Here is a 17,392-nt window from a genome sequence, read left to right as displayed (position 1 = left end):
CTGATTTTCCTTGGCGTCTCCCATTTTGACACTAGGAGACAGCTGGTGGGGCCATTGAGCACCCCATTACCTCCTCCAGTCGCATTGCTGGAAGTTGGAAAGTTCTGGGTCTCTGCGTTTGCATATTTTTTCCGATTTGGACATGCTCTTCTTAGTGTTTTAGGAATTGTTTTCTTTCTGTTGGTGAGGCCCCTTGAAGCTTTCAGGGCAAAGGGCTCTTGAGTTGGGCACACATTCCCTGATGCATTTGCCTAGCTTTTTGTCAGGCCTGACACCAGGTGACCGTGGTCATCCCAAGTACCCAACCATGGGGCTACTTCAAAGCACAGAGAGAGCCCCCAGTACAGCTCATGCTTATGGGTCTATGGGGGAAGACTTGACAATGTTTTGGCAACATTGTGTTGGAAGAACTGGACTTCTCACCTTGTGGCTCTAATTGCTTAAATATGCTGGGCCTCAGGTTTTCTGTCCATGAGATGGGAGCAACTTGCTCTATCTCCTAAGGATAAAATAGGAAATTGAGAACAATAAAACCAAACAAAACCCATAAATAGGAAAATTCTAAGTCGATGTCTAGGACTCACTGATTTGATATCAAATATATTCTGATAGTTAGCCTTTGACAGTTTACTATCTCTCTCTGTTCTGAGAAACTCAAGCCAGCAAGGGTTAAAGCAAGCTAGGCTTATGACTATGACTGTCCATAATTGATGTGATAAACCTTAAAGGAGTGACATATAAGTGCAATTAATCCAGGCACAGTGACACCGCCTTGCTAAAAATAGTGTCTACTAATAATTACTTTGATCTAGCAAATGATGCCTGTCTGCTAGGCTGGCTGGGGCAGGACGGGTAGAGGGTCTGCCAGTGCAGTAGAAAACTCCACTCCTCTCTTTTGCAAGGCAAGAGGCTTCAGGGTGGAGGCACAGGGAAGGGGAGCCCATCTCTTAGGCCCTCTGGCAGCAAACAGTGTGGACGAGAAGGTATCTGACACACCATCTAGTATCATACACTGTTACTATCCATATTAATAATTATGCCAGACACAAACTGGACTTTCTGGGTTAGCAGGGAGTATGGAAGCCCTGTGTATGGGCTGTACCGTGAGCTCAGGGGATATCTGGTCTTTTTCAATCCTGGAAGGAAGAAGAGATTTTGCCGTCACTTAATTGATATTAAAGATGGTAACAGTGCCAAATGGTCCACCTGCAATTTTTGGACTGGCTCCCTAGGTGGCTGGCCTCATGAAGGTTAGGCAGCTGGCTGGGATCAGGGCGCTCTGTGGCCATGGAAACAGATGGAGCACAGAGGGAGGGACCAGTCAACCTGGCTTCTGTGGAAGGGGAGCAGGTGTTAGCGAGAGCAGAGTGGCCTTAGCAGGGCCTCTGTCTGGGCTCCTACAATCTTGGACATGGAATTAGAAAGCTTGAGGTTAGTTGGGCCTCTGATCTCACACTCAGGATAGGCAGACCCTGTGTGTCTGGGGCCAGTCTACACAGTGAGTTACAGGCCAGCCAGGGTTACCTAGAGAGATCCTGGGAGAAGAGGGTTAGGAGAAAGGGGGCTGGGGAGGAAGGTGGTGGATGGGGGGAGAGAGCTTGAGGTTAGAGCCTAGCTCCTTCACCTCCCGAGTAACCTTGGGAAGGCTTATGAACAAGCTCTCTACACTTGTTTTCTCCATTTTCAAGTGGCAACACAAATTCCATTAAAAAAAAAAAAAAAGACAGCTGGGCGGTGGTGGCACACGCCTTTAATCCCAGCACTTGGGAGGCAGAGGCAGGTGGATTTCTGAGTTCGAGGCCAGCCTGGTCTACAGAGTGAGTTCCAGGACAGCCAGGGCTACACAGAGAAACCCTGTCTCGAAAAACCAAAATAAATAAATAAATAGACAACCAGCTCCTCTGGGTGGTGGTGGCACACACCTTTAATCTCAACACCCAGGAGGCAGAGGAAGATGTATCTCTGTGAGTTTGAGGCCAGTCTGGTCTATAGAGTGAGTTCTAGGACAGCCAGGGCTACATAGAGAAACCCTGTCTCCAAAAACCAAACCAACCAACCAACCAACCAACCAACCAACCGACCAACCAAACGAAAAAACAAAACCCCCAACAAAATCCCAAGAAACAAACCAGCTAGTCCCAGGATCTGCTGGGCAGCAGTTCCTCGGGAGATTTTTGAGTGTTTAAGCTTGGAAGGTTCCCAGGAGCAACCTTCACGGGGCCCCAAAGCTGTGGACAATCTACTGTTGCTAGACAGGGACACGCTCACATTGTGGTTTCTTTTAGGGTAGTTTCATACCCATTTGCCGCGCAACATTTAGTGCGCATGTGCACGGATGTGTAGGCCACAGCTTCCAAAGCACAGACTCTTCACCCTAGTTGTATTTCTGGACCGTGGAATTGAGACAGCTTCTGTTCCTCCAGCCTGGACAGCTTTGTTGACCCTTGTTTCACTAGTGTACATGTCGGGACCCAGTTCCCTTCATGGCAGATTCTTGAATGTCCCAGAGCGTGTCCCTTGGATGTCTGAGGAATGCTTCTTAAAGCCAATCGTGGATGCACTCATGAATGTGGGCGATGTCTGCTTGGTTCATCACCTTGATTAAAGATCAGGAACGGCTTGTCACCGTTCTTTGGGAAAGCCATATTTTCAGGTCCTAGCTGGAAAAGAAGCGTGCAGGGGATTGTAGGGCGGAAATCCGCTGCCTGCAACTCCCTGATCTCCATAGAGGCGGGTGACCACGTGACATGTAGCGAGCCTTCTGGGCCCTCAGATAAACTTGATTGATCTGGTTGGGTGACATGGCTCTCGCAGTGCCCCATTGCCGGCAGTCATGGCAGTCAAAGCAAAAGGTAGGCAGGCTGGCAACAGTTTGGTGCCAGAGGACTAGAGAAGGTAGCATGAGTTTATAGAGTTTATAAAGGTACCATGTTCAAGCCTATTAATAGCCCGTGTTTGGCCTCCGCCGCTCTGTCAACATCATCTATCACATTCAAACAATTGAAGAGCCCATGCCAAATGGTTAGGAGTTAACAACTCACGGCTGGGCTGAGTTTCTGAAAACAGAATTTCCACTTCTTATGCGGACTGAAATGCCGATTGTTCCCCGCCGACTGGTTATTTTTCCAGACCATTTCCCTTTATTTATGTTTAAGCGGTTGTGTTTTTAAGTGAAAGGAAGATGGAGAACCTGGAGTAGGTAATTGTTATTTCTCTTGATTTGCCCTTGAATGAGCCATCAGAGAAATAGTCCTTTTTCAACCTTGTGATGAGAACACTCAGAAGCTGGGAGGAGTCAGACAGGACCGTGCCCTTTAGGGGCGGGTGTTCAAGATAGATGCAGGAAGGACAGGGGAGGGAGAAATGGCAGCCCAAGCTTTGGGAGAAGGGGACTCTTGTCCCCTTTTCTGTTTTGACTGGGGTGGGAGGGAGCTCTTTCTGGGCCTCAGTCTTCTTATCTGTAAAATAGGGAAGCTGGCTTAGCCGATCTGAGGCCAGTGGCTGACGGCAGGTGTGTGCTCTGCGGTACTTTTAGACACTACAAGACTCACGAAATTTCTGAATGGCTGAGGAAACTCACTGGCCACAGCAGAGAAAGGAAAAGGACAAGGAGGAATAGATTGACCGCTGGAGAAAGCAAACGACTAGGTGACAGGCCTGGAGGTGGTTTCTCTGACAGGGATCCAGGCTTTTGCAGAGCGGTTGAATTTAAGAATGGCTGGATGGACCACCAGATGAGCCTGGCAGCTCAAGCCTGGATTTGAAGGTTGCCCTAACACAGGCTGATTTTTGCTGGGGACAAACCAGCCATCCTGTCCTCTGTGTCCTTACCTCAAGACCTGGTATGACTGTGTCCTGAGAAGGGGAATTGTCACAGACCCCCATGAGGCAATGGTCAGAGCATCAGCTTAGCACTACACCTAAGAAAACTAAGATCAGATTTCTGAGAAAGTCGGGGCCTTCCCAAGTGTCTCTCAAAGGCTGTCTGGAGAGGAAGTGAGCCCTCAGTCTCTGAAACCATCAGTCAGACAAAGCCTAGATGACAACTGCAGCAACTCTCACACAGAGAGCAGGGCTGTGTGGCATTTATTTATTTATTTATTTATTTAATTTACATTTCAAATGTTATCCCTTTTCCTAGTTTCCCCTCTGAAAATCCCCTATCCCATCCTCTCTCCCCCTGCTCACCAACCCACCCACTCCCACTTCCCTGTCATGGCATTCCCCTACACTGGGGCATTGAGCCTTCACAGGACCAAGGGCCTCTCCTTCCATTGATGTCTGACAATGCCATCCTCTGCTACATATGTGGCTGGAGCCATGAGTCCCACCATGTGTACTCCTTGGTTGGTGGTTTAGTCCCTGGGAGCTCTGGGGGTTCTGGTTGGTTGAAATTGTTGTTCTTTAACCCCTTCCACTCCTTCCTTCCTTTCTCTAGCTCCTCCATTGGGGACCCTGTGCTCAGTCCAATGGTTGGCTTCAAGCATCTGCCTCTGTATTTGTCAGGCTCTGGCAGAGCTTCTCAGGAGACAGCTATATCAGGCTCCTGTCTGCAAGCACTTGTTGGCATCCACAATAGTGTCTGGGTTTGGTAACTGTATATGGGATGGATCCCCAAGTGGGGCAGTTTCTGGATGGCCTTTCCTTCAATCTTTGCTCCACACTTTGTTTCTGTATCTCCTCCCATGGGAGATGCCAAGATTCAGGAACTCCATTATTTATGGGTATGACCATGTGTCTGGTGATACCTCAGTGATGATGTTGATTCCATCCTCCTGGGGTTCTTTCTTAAACCCCAAAATAGTAGCTCTCACCTCTCACCTGTATATCATAATTGGAACTTTTTAAAAAGTCGGCAGAGATTCTGAGTTCATTGTTTTGGGTGGGGCCAAGGGCACTTAATCCTAGGACCTGGGTGATTGTACCTGGTGGAGTTGCGGCCCACGTCCAGACTCATGAAGAGACACAGTCCCCTTGGCTCACTCTGCTTCTGAAAGGTACAGAGAGGTTTGCAGTGGATCCCTGCCTTAGCATGCTGGAGCTCATTTGCTTGCGTTTATCTCGTGTCCAGAAGGAGCCTTGGTGGCTCCCTTTGCAGCAGCAATCGAGCTTTAGGAAAGCCCTATCCTGTTGTGTCTGCCTCCCACATGACACAGTGCCCGGCACAGGGCATGCACACAATACTAGTTACAACCCTGACTGATGGCCTGTGTTCTAAGTGTGGCAGGAGATACATGACAAGCAGCACGCTGCAGAGATTTCCTGCTTTGACAGCTCCTTTCTGCCCAGACCTTGTAAAGGAAATCATCTCCTTAATCAGAATTGTGTTTGTAGCCGAAGGGGCAACTCATGGGACTTGATATTTGGAGAGCTTGGTCTCCAAAGTGACCTTTTCTTGTTTTCCTTGGGGTACCACAGTGGGAGAGCCAGGCCTGAGGAGGATCGCTGCCTCTTAATTGGTGTTCTGGTCATCATGCTGGCTTCACCAGACAATGCTTGGCCACCCTCTGTTCAGAGCTGAATGTCCTTTCTATTTTCACTACATGATGTCCCTCAGACATCAGGTCCTATGTCCTTCTGGAAGTGACAAAGTAGAAGGCCACAGAGAAATGCCCTAGGCCAAACTGATTTTATGTACTTTAGTCCAAGAGGCTGGCTTCCTTAACTCGCTAGCATTTCCTGTCTTTCCTCCCCCATGCCAGCCTGGGCCCGGGCTAGACTTGCAGGAACAGCCCAGACCGTGAGCCCTGACCTCAAGCTGTCATTGTTAACATGCCTCAAAAGCACACAACCTGGCTGTGAGATTCCCTCCAGACACTATGCTATGAGAGCACAAGTCTTAAGAGTCAGGCCTGACTGCCCAGGTTCAAATCTTACCCCATTCCTTCCCTGTCTAAGGACTGTGGTTGAGTGACAAGCTTCTTCTCAGCTTCAGATCCCTTTCTGTAGCGTGGGACCACACAGCAAGCCAGTATGGGACCCATGGCAAGTGACCTTTTGATCACCCTCACCCCCTGCTTCTTGAATTTGCAAATCCAGGACAGAAGTGTCTACCTGTTGGCACATCTTTAAATTTTGTTCCCTTCTTTGAAATAGTATTCAGCATTCAGCTGATATTTATGGACCTACTAAGCACTGGACAGCATTTCACATGTGATGACATAGGAATGAATTTATTAAGAGATGCTACCCTCTATGGCTGATACTCTGGCTGGGACAAGCAGTGGTGAGGGTAGTACTGACTGGGAAGAGATTCCTGTGCAGTCCCAGGGAGTGTGGGACCAGATCAGGTCCCTGGGATCATCTTAGGCAGGTAATGCTCCCAGCTGAGAAGATGAGTGAGTCAGGAGGTAGAGAAGGTGGTTGAAGAGGGCACAGCAGGGAGGGCTCCAGGAAGCTCTCTGCCCACGATTAAGGTCAGACCCCCTCCTAAGCTGGAAAGCCTGCACATAGTGGCCCTGCTGAGCCTAGGACTGAGAGGAGAGAGTGTTCCATTTGAGGCCTTCTGCCAGGGCACTGTGCCTCAGATGCGCCCCAGGAGTGGGAAAGCTCAGAACAGATGTGTTACATATAAAGGAAGAGAGTCACATGCACAGGTCACTGTGAGGTTGAAGCCCCTCTGTGGCCACTGGAATCTTAGACAAATGGTTTCAGGAAAGGTGTCTGAGGCTTAGAGCCTAATCAGGCTAACCCACACCCTCAGAGGTTACACCCTGGAGGAAGGGAATGCCCTCTAAAATCTCATTGCCTATGGATAAGGCTGCAGGCTGCAGCTCACTCTCGCCCAAGATGGAGGCAAGGGCTGTTCAGACACCTGCTAGTGCCACCTCTCCTGATTCTAGTCACTCCCTGATGACTAAGGCCCAAAGGAACCAGGTCTTCTCTCAATTGGAGCTTCCTGCCCTCCAGACCCCCCTGCCAGTTGCCTCTGTCTCTTCTCACATTTGGCTGTGGGCGGGACGAGTGTGGAACAGGGCTCAGCTGGTGGGCAGGATTCAGTCTCAGTATACTGTGACAACAGTGTTCTGAGGCTCGAGGCAGGGCTCAGCCCAGAGTCTGGGCGAAGCAAAGGCTCAGTAGTCTGTCTGGTTGAGTGAAGGAGCATGTATGTGGCCTAGTGACAACCCAAGGCATCTCTGAAGTACCAAGGACAGGGGTGCTGATAGTGGAGCTTGTCACTGGGACCGATTCATTTTTCTCTGCTCTGGGTGGCAAGAGGAAGTGCATTTGACTTAAAAAATAATGTGGAAAGATAACCTTTTCTTTTTTCACTTGTATCTTGTGTATGTGAAGGAGAGCAGGGGAACTGGAGACCCTGAGAGGTTAAGGCCCAAGGAAGGAGCTGGAAGCCCAGTGTCTCAAAGGCATGACTTGAACCCTAGTCTTTGGTTGTCAAGTTCTATGTTATAGAAAGACATAATAAAAACCTTCTCATTAGTTCCCACACTAACAATAGAAACCACTCTTTGCTCTGTTGAGAAGACAGAATGAATGGGATCTGGAGCTGGCCATTTCATACCCACAACTTAATTCCTTACAAAAGAAATGTTTACAAAAGGAGTTTTCCTATGACCCGTATGTGTCCTGGCCTATAGCCTGATGATATAGGCCATCGAGCACACATAGCTAAATGTCAGGGTTTTGAATTCCAGAACCTTCTTTCCTTGGAGGTCTGAGGTGTGCCCAAAGCCAAACTTTTAACTCGCCGTAGCAGTGACTACTGGTCACTCTACAGCAAGTCTAGAGCTGACTTCCAAGCCCTCTTCCTGATGAAGTCCCCAGGGTCTTAGTTCTGTTTCTCAGACCTGTGCAATGCCCAGCGACCATCCCTACCCACTGTGATGGTGGCATCAGATTCCCCTGTTCTCAGGAGGGCAGAATAGAGTGGGCTGAGCCTTCCCATGATTCCATTCTGGACCATGAATACCTACAATGGGAGGGGACATCATGCCAAGGATGCTGGTAGGCCCAGCATGACCTCAGGTGATCTCATGACCCCGACGACCTCAGGCAGCTACACCTGGGAGGAAGACCAGCTAAGGTCTGATGGGGCAAGATAGTGAAAGTTCAGAAGGCAAAGTCAGGAGAAAGGCACAGCATGGAAGCCTGGGAAAAGGAAGGCTAGGCTAGGTGCAGAACCAAAGCCCAGGTAGGGAAGAGAAGCCGGGTCTCCCTGGAGATCAGCAGCCAGGAACGCTGACTTCCCTGCCAGGGGACTGGGGGCTGGGGAATCAGGGAAGGAAGGCCTGGCTTAATCTGCATAGCATTAATTAGCAAGAGTGTCTAATTAGGACAACCATTACAGACCTACAGTACGAAGCCAGTGCTGAATATCAATCAGTCTTGGAGCGGTTCCATGAAATTGAAGCAAAGGTTGACCTTATTAAACAGAAAAGATTTCTAACTCAATTATTTCCCCAAGTCAAATGCACCAACTGAGGTGAAGTCAGGAAGGCGCATCAGACCTTAATTCAAGAAATACAGGTTCTGGGTGCTATCACCTTTCTCCCTGAGGGCTTCTAACGAGTGACAGGAGTCATGAATGGGCCATGTGCGTGTGCTGCGTGCTCACATGCACAGCCTTGGAGCTTATTACCTTGGCTGGGGAAGGAGCCTGTGCATCCTTGTGCTGGGGAAGCTTATGTTCACTTTGGCTGGTGCCCTTACCTGACTCTGTGCATCATCTTCTGCCTGCCTCCCTTTCTCAATGTTCCAAACAATAAAACACATTAAAAACTTCAAAGTCTCTGGGAAGATCTACTGAAATCATTACAATTCTGGCCTGTCTCTGGAAGCTACCAGGCAGGCCAAGAGAGCAATTTATACCGCTGGCTCAGAGGCCTGGGAACCACTCTATCACCCTGTGCACAGCCCCAGAAAGGGACCCAGCAGCCATGAGCAGCTTCTCTTTGAGTCTGGAGGCCAGTGGGGCTCAGCCTCAGGGCAGCAGGCTCACAGCTTGAGAGAAAGATGGGTCTAGGTGGCAACATGGCTCCCTCAAACCTCCTGACTTTGCCATTTTTTTTTTTTTTTGGCTATGCCCTTTGACAAGTTAGGCTTCTTGGAGCCTCAGTTTCCCTGCCCCTGAAAGAGAGTCCATGATGCCTCCCTTGCATGGTAGGTGCCTGTAGCAGCAGCAGCAGCAGCAGCAGCAGCAGCAGCAGCAATGCTTTGTTCTAGATTACTATCAGTGGGTAATCACAGACCTGAGAAGGGCTGCCTCGTGTCCAGGAACAGGACAGGGACCACATTGTAGGAACATCTCCAGGAATGTGTCTTGGTCTCCTACCCAGCCATTCGTCTCTTGTGCAGCCCAAGGCTCCACTGAGGTAACAAGACACACAGTCTCACACAGTACCTGGGACACTGAAGGGCAGGGTAAGTAAAAATCTGGCAGATATCTAAAATCTGAGTTCGTCGCATGACCTTGGAGAAGTCACTTTAACAACTCTCCAACTAGTAGCGTTTCATCAGTAAAATGGAAACATTAGGTTCTACCAGAGGTGAGATAAAATGCGTGCTAGGTGTGTGGCTGGAGGTAGTACGTGATCAGCGTTCAAAGAAGATTAGCTATAAAGTGCTTACTAAGCGCCTCTTAGATTCAGGGTATCAAATAGGTGATGGGACCATATAGTATAAGTGTGTTATGTGAGTTAGGTAGACTGTGAATCCATGGAGTAATAAGACTGGTCTGAAGCTGGTGCGAGTCCCTAAGCCCAGCCCAGGGACTCAGAGGCTGAAGCTCCCAGCTGGCATCAGTTCGAATCTCCCTGCTCAGGCTGAGAATAGTTACAATTCCAGCCTGACCCTAGGAAATGGGCGTGAGTAAGTGAAATGGAGTCTCAAAGCCCGGAGAAGCTTAGGTGGTTCATCCCTGTTGCAGGGATGGACCTGAGGCTTGCATGGGCTCCTGCTGTCACCCGTGGCAGAGTTCATGTGACAAGAAAAGCTGGATCTCTTCACTGCACAAAAGCCTCTTACTGGCAGTGCAGGGCTCAGATTTTGAAAAATAAACTTGTCAATAACAAAATGCTATGTCCTTATTAATAATTTGAGGAGAGAAGGAACATGGTAAGAAAATGCCCTACAATGCAGAATATTGATATTTTTCACAATCTTTTTCTACATGGGAAATTTCAAAAACAATCAGAACCATGCTACATACACAGTTTGGAGCTCAAAGTTTTCCATTTAATATTCCATCACAATTTCTCTCCATGTCTTCAGATACTCTCTGTCTTCAGGGATGTACTAGTGTCCATCATTGGGTGTCCTTAGATGGTCTGAGCCGCTTGCACATCCATGAGCCTGTAGGACTAGACGGATATAAAAACGACTCCTGATAGAGTGCCGGAGAGGTGGCCCAGCCGTTAAGAGTGCATCCTGTTTTTGCAGAGGACCTGAATGTGGCTCCCAGCAGCCACATCGGGAGATTTACAACTGCCTGTAACTCTAGCCGGGGATCTGACTCCCTCTTCCAGACTCTGTGGGTGCTGCACTCATGTGCACCCCTCTTACATTCAGATTCTAAGACTAAAAGTAAAATCTTCACATATAAAAACACCCCTGTGTATTCTTCGTGCTGGGGATTATTTCTTTGTTTTTAAAAATGCAAGGGAAAAAGGTTGATCAGTTGATCATGGGACTCCTCCCAGCCAGCGAGTCAATTTTAAGGCCCCAGATGGAGTGGGTTGGGGCACAGCGGGTATGGCAGGTGCCCCACCATGTGGTGTTTGGTGACTAATTAGTCAGCTTGTGTCATTGGTGTCACCCGGAGGGTCATGTCAGTGGAGTTCAGGTGGAAAAGAAGATAATTCAACATTTTAGCGAATAGAAAAATGTTCTAGATCCAGTTAGACTTCCTTGACATATTTCCCAGGGGATGAGATCTCAAGGCTGTATGTAACTCTCCATTAGTCCAGTGTATAGCTATGTCTCTCTGCAGGCTGATGCTGGCCCAGCAGGCTGCATCAGGCAAAACCACTGAGCAGCTGGGAGCTGCCTTTTAATAGAAAAGCAACAACTTTGAGAAGAAATGGAAGAGGTTTAAAAGAGAGGAGACAGCGTCTGGCCCCCATCCTTTACCTCTTCTCTTGAAAATGATGGAAACACACTTAGAGGTTGACTTTAGCTAATTTCTGCCAAGAACATGAAATGGAGGTGGAAGTGTGCCACTGGTCACAAGTCATCCTGGAGTGGGTGTGATGCTCCCTACATGCCTCTGGGCCCCTCTGACAAGGACCTTATGCTCACTTCTGGCCGGAAAGCACTCTGAACTGTCCCAGTTCTTTCCTGTAGAGAAATTCATCTGGTCTCACATCAACCTCGTGTCCCTGAGCTTTCAGCCTCCCCCCTCCTTTTTTTCAGCCCCAGCTAGGTCTGGGATCATCATCAAGTAAGCTTTCAAAGGTTGGAACCTTCTGGAGGGTCAGAACTGTGTTCTATTTTCCTTGGTGCCCACATTGCATCAGCAAAGTGCCAGGACTCACCGAGACACCCTTATATACGTGAGCTCAAGGAGGTACTCTGGGTACTCAGTACTCTGAAGGTCATGGAAGATGCTAAATAGGCTCAGTGCTGGGAACGGAACCTGGGACCTGTGTGACTATTACTCCTCTACCTCTGAGCTACACTACCACTGAGTTATACCCCTAGCCTTTGTCCGCTTTTGGGTAGTATAGAATCTACACATTTCTCTACAGCTAGATCTTATAGCGCAATTAAGTGAGAGTTTGTGCAAGAAGACAAACTGAAAACCTCTGGTGGGTGGGGCCCTCCTGGTAGGCGGGGCCCGCTCTGTCTGTCCCCCCAGCATGGATCACATGGTAGTGTATCCAACAGGTACTCAGCAGGCAAGAACTGGTTGAAATCGTTGCAAAAATTAAATGAATTATAACTTGGGATGCTGAGGTAGGAAGATGGTGAGTTTATATAACCAGACCTTGTCTCAGAAAACAATAAAATGGGGTCTTGGGGAGATGGGGTCACAGGTGAAAGCAGGTGCCACTGAAGCCTGAGGATCTGAGTTCAGATCCTGGACCTCACATGAAGGTGGAAGGGGAGAACTGACTTGCAAAGGTTGTCTGTTGGCTTCCACGTGAGTGCTGTAGTGCATGCACATGCCTGCTGTTACCTGTGCACATCAACAGATGATACAAACCCAAACACACAAGGAACCAAAGTGTGAGTGAATGAACGCATGAGTTATTTCACTGGTTCTCCCTATGGCTCCAGGGCTAATTTGTGCCTGGCATAAAATTGGTCTCAATAGCCATATCAAAGAAATGAATGCTGGGAGGGCTAGACACACCAGAGAGAGACCAGCTTCCGTTCTCAGTCCACAGTGGGTGGGGGAGAGTGTCAGCATGGGCACCTGCAAGTCCCAGATTCAAGGATCAAGCTGTCCCCTTAACAGTAGCTGCCATATTGGACCATAGAATCTTGCTTTGCAGGTCCCAAATACCTTCACCTCTGCCAGCAAGTGATGCCTCCCTCCCTTAAGTCTTCGCAATTCTCCCATAGTATCATTTGGCAATTAATCATGTCTTGCTGTTGAAATCTCTTCCATTGTTGTCTTAGTTGTTTTGGCTTGAGACATAGTATTTGTACACCTTCATGGGAGTTTCATTAGTGGCTTGGGAACGTGTATTGGTGTGTAATTATCATATCACCTTGATCAGCACCCCCATCACCTCAAACTCTGTGCAGTTCTATGTGGTAAGAACCTTGGTCCTTTTCTAGTTGTTTTTGCAATGCACCATGGCTGCTTATAACCATTGCTGCTCTAGAGAGAAAAATAGAGTTATAGTCTTTATCGCCTGATTGGGTTTTGGTCTCTTGTCTTGATCTGCCATTTGGGTCTTGTCAGGAGCATCCCTGTCTCCTGGTGGAGAGTTGGCCTGGAGCAATGAGCAGTGATCTGGCCTGGGGGACTGAGGCCCTGGCTCTGAACTCTGGTGTAATACATTCACCAACCCCCCCCCCCCCCATGGCATTCTATACAGTTGGGGTGAGCAAAAATTGGGCATTATTGATTAGCACTGTTTCTTTGGTCTTCCTTGGCTCTCAGACCATGTAGAGAGCCCACTTGGTGGTCCTTGGAAATGCTGCCTGACCTCTCAGCTGCCTTTGCTCAGGGCTCTTCCTGTGTTCCTTTATGACTGGAGGTAGCTCTCCTTCCAGACTCACCCCACTCAGGAGTGTGGCAAGCCCTAACTAGATGTTCTGATGGAAAGGGGCGAACAGTACTGACAGCCAGCACTCACTGAGCCAAGCTGCTTCAGGTACCATTGATGGTCATGCAGCTCTGAGTAGCTGGGGCAGGTTCTGGACTCAGCAGACAGCCAAAGAGCTTACACACAGACTATAGGCTCTCTAAGTCACCTGGGCTGAAGTTGCAGGGAGCATCCTCTGCCCTGAGCAGCAGGCCACCACAACCTTCCCCTGCCCTGGACCTCTTTTTGCTCCTTTGCTGGCCCCTCATCCAGTGACTTTTCTGCTGTTCTTGTCTCCCTCTCCTGCCCTTGGCTTGAGCCAGGGGACAGAGCAGCTACCAGGGCATTCTGATTTATTCCTGATGGAGCTCTTCCTGGCCAGAGACAAAAGTGACCTCAAAATCTTCTGGATTGTGTTACGATAGAAACACAAGCTGTCATGGTATGGACACCCAAACCATATAATAGTGGCACAAGAAATAATTACGCCCATACGACTTATGAGTGTGGAGGCAAATATTCAACACAGCAGTAACTAGAATCTAGTCAGGTATCACGTACATAAAACCTTGTGCCACAGTGGGGTCATTCTGGACAAGCAAGGATGTTTTCTCCTTGAAAGCAAAGGCTCACAAGGGGCAGCCCGGGCTCAGGCTAACTGCTCTACCCTGCTCCTAGGAGGAACTGGGGATGGTTTGTCCTCTGCCCTGCTGTTTCCTGTTATACCTCTTCCATGTGCTGTTTCCCGCCTGGCTCCCTAACTCTCTTTCCCTCTCTCCTGCAGGATTCCATGTTTTCGTTGGCCCTGAAATGCCTTATCAGTTTATCCACCGTCATCCTGCTTGGTTTGATCATCGCCTATCACACAAGGGAAGTACAGGTATGTCATTCCCTGACTTCAAGTGGTAGCCCATCCCTCTGCCTCGGTCTGGACTGAACCCGCCCATCCTCAACCCAACTCGAGTGGCCCCACAAGATGGTGTTTGCAATCTTCTCTTTGGGTCCTCATGGAGGGTGTCTTGAGGCTACCCTGTGACCCTCCTCTCGGGTGACCTCATAAATAGGCATAAGGCTTCATGATTGGGGGCTGTGTGTGGGTGCACACATACACGAACACACACACACACACAGTGCCTCAAACACCAGCAGGGAGCCTGCAAGTTTTGAATGTGGAGACTCCTCCTTTGAAGACATCAGGCTGGGATGTGCCTGCCATTTTCTAGCAAGAGAAGATGTAATGTGTGATGTGGTTGAGGTAAGGCCTCTATTTCTGGCTGCCTAGGGTTGGTTCAGTACTCTGGGAAATGTTTCCTGGACATCTGGGTATTCACCCAGCTTGGCTGGTTATATAGGGAGGTTGGTTCAACTTGAACTGAGACTGAGGCAGGATTGAGTGGACCCCGGCATCCTCTTGTGGCAATGAGTTGTCACCCTTCCCCCACCCCCGGGGCCTGCAGACTGATCTGCTCACTGCTGACCCAGGTCATCCAAGATATCCAGATGTTTCTGATCATGTGTGTGTGAATCTGGATACTCCCCCCACCCCACCCCCCATCCTCTGGTCAGAGGAGCATGGACAGAGTCACATCTGGGCAGCAGGAAGAGACTGACAAAGACCAGAACTCAGGAGTCAGAAAGACTGGGGTCAAGTCTTGGCCAGGACTTCTTCTTGCTGTGTGTTTTTGGCTGGTCCTGTGACCTTTCTGGGTCTCAGCCTCCTCACCTGGAACAAGGAAGTTTTATTCAACTTTGCTGGGCTCCCTGTGAGGGTAGAGTAAAAAGGTTGTGTGTATGTGTAAATGCTAGCTGGCATGCTGGTAAGCTTAGGTCCGTTTGTTCTCATTGTCCTGACACAGAGATATCATGGGGAGCCTCCCTGTCCCTGGGTTCAGCTTCTAGCCAAGTTCTGGAGTTCCTGTGGCTAGATGGGATGCGGTGGTTTTTACTGTAGGTCTTCTTCTGGCCATAGGAATCTCAGTATGTCAGTGGCATAGGACACCCATTTAGAGGCTGGACTCTAGTGTTTTGCAGTCTTGTGTACTTAGATTGGGCTATACTTTGAGGGCCGAGTACAGAGGTTACTAGGCAACTTTTTTCATAGCGTTCTAACTGGGCAAAGCTTCTGGACTCAAACCCAGACCATGGTCCAGCAAATCTCTGAAAGGAGCCAGTAGCATAAGTGACGATGACCAAGGGACCATGCCAGGATGGAACCTTCAGCATCGGCTTCAGCCCTACCTGGACCCAGCTGGACGGGGTTCTGAGGCTCTCCAACCTCTGGGTGTCCTCATGTTCTCATCTGAGATGGGCTGTGTGGGAAGCTGTCATAGAGGCCAGGTTGAAAAAGAAGAATCAAAACTCAGCTGGACCTGGATTGGGAGGAGGGGCAGTGGGCAGTTTCTAGCACACGGAGGTCCTCCCAGACACCTCTCCTTTCTGCTCCAGGCATTGTGAGGAAGGAGCAAGGTCTCTGCTTCTCTTCGGGTCAGTCCTCTTTCCTGCTTCAGGTCCACAGACCTGACATAGTTCAACTGCAAAGTGCCTCTGGTCTTGGGGGACAGAGCCATGCTGCTGGCAGACCCTAGTCCACCCTCAGCTTAGGACCAGTCTGTTTCAACCCTAACCACGCTTTCTGGGTAACTTACGTTGTTGGCCCAGCACTCACAGTTTTAGAGAAACAAGGAGAAATGGGTGGCTTTGGTCTTTTTAATTGATATTATTTATTACTGATATTGATTTAATTATATAATTGCTGTTATGAGTTGTTCTGGGATGGACCACAGGCCCTGGGCTCATCTGGCCAGTGTTCTGCTTCTGAGCTACACTCAGACCAAAGTAGTGGCTTTGACTCCTACCTCAGTCACTGCAGGCTGGATGACCTTGGATGATAATAAATCCTCAGTTTCCCACCCAAAGAATGAGAGTCCCACCATCCACTCTGGTGAATTTTTAAGGGCGTGGGGATGGTACTGGGAACAGTGTGGTTTCTAGAAATGGAAACCCTGCTCTCTTTCCTGTTCCACACACAGCTGTCCTCTAACTTCTAGCTGCATTTTGGAATATGCCAGGTGAGCCAGCCTCATGGCCACTAGCACTGCTGCCCAAAACTGCAAGTGTCTGGCTCTCCTCCTGCTGTGGCTAGGCTCGGTTTCCATGACGTCGTAGACCCTCATTGTGCTGTACCCACTGACTCCCAAGGGAAGTGACAGTGTCTTCACCTTAACACTCGCATTCTCCCTACAGCTGTCTGGGCTGTCTCTTGTCTCCTTGAAGGGAATCGGAATGGTTTGGCCCCAGAGAGCCAGCAAGAGAGGTGTTCCCATCTGCCATCACCTGGCCAGACTACAGCTTTCTGCATGATGGCTTTCTCCATCACTTCAGAAACAAAGAAACACAGATGTCGTTAATATTTGCATTTCCAAAAATATACAATGCCTGACAGAGAGCTGGGATAGAAGGTACTGGACTGAAGAACTCTTGTTTCTAAAACTAGTGACATCATGATTTTGCGTGTGGTCCTGGGCCTCAGTTTCCTTGTCTAGTTATTAGGGTCCTGGTTTTAAGTTATCCAGTCTAGGTGTGGATGCTCATCTTTCAGGGCCCTGGTTACTGAGTGTTTAGGGAGGAGCTGTCCCCTGTGTGACTGACAGAGAGTTTCCAGGGGGAAACAATGGAAATGCCATCCTCAGGGCAGGCCAGCCGCTGCTGCGGTGAGCAGGGTGGGAAGGCTGTGGCTGTGCCATCTCCTAAGGCCACCTGCCTAGCACAGGGCCTGCTGGGCTCTCTGGGTGCTACAGTAATGGCCTGGGGAGGGTCCCTACCAGTGACAGCATGCATTTAGAACACACCCCATTCTGCAGAGAGGAACTTGCTCTCAGCCCCACTCCTGTCTCTGGAGCATCAAGGACAGAGCCAGGTTGCCATGTGGTCACTTCTGTTGTTGAAGATGCTCACCCCGCCTCTCCTCAGCCTTCATCTTTTGTGGCATTTTTAGAGTGGAGCTTTGAAAGATTTAGGTACCTTTTATCCCCAGGCCAGTGTATTCTGAGAAGAAAGGAAAATGCAAAAGCTATGCAATTTGGACCTTCACTAAAATGTAGCGGGAAGCCATACTTGTTCATAGACAATGCACTCCTGTGTCATTATGTTTCAGATGCCCTTGGTGCACCCCTGCTTAA

General features: G+C 49.1%; 1 protein-coding gene across 2 annotated transcripts in view; it reads left to right on the top strand.

Moving 5' to 3' along the window:
* Positions 1-17,392, top strand: part of Kcnn3 (potassium calcium-activated channel subfamily N member 3) — a 156,043-nt gene that overhangs the window by 30,209 nt on the left and 108,442 nt on the right. For both annotated transcript variants that reach the window (XR_015046700.1, XM_021158361.2), the window contains exon 2: positions 13,999-14,094. Coding sequence is in view for 1 of the 2 variants with exons in the window: in XM_021158361.2 (XP_021014020.1) it covers positions 13,999-14,094 (96 nt within the window). In the remaining variant the exon portion in view is untranslated. The remainder of the gene's footprint in view (positions 1-13,998; positions 14,095-17,392) is intronic.

This window comes from Mus caroli, unplaced genomic scaffold, assembly GCF_978045245.1.
Source record: "Mus caroli unplaced genomic scaffold, Mus_caroli_1 scaffold_3, whole genome shotgun sequence".
Classification (NCBI taxonomy): Eukaryota; Metazoa; Chordata; class Mammalia; order Rodentia; family Muridae; genus Mus; species Mus caroli.
This window is presented reverse-complemented; position numbering and strand designations above follow the sequence as displayed.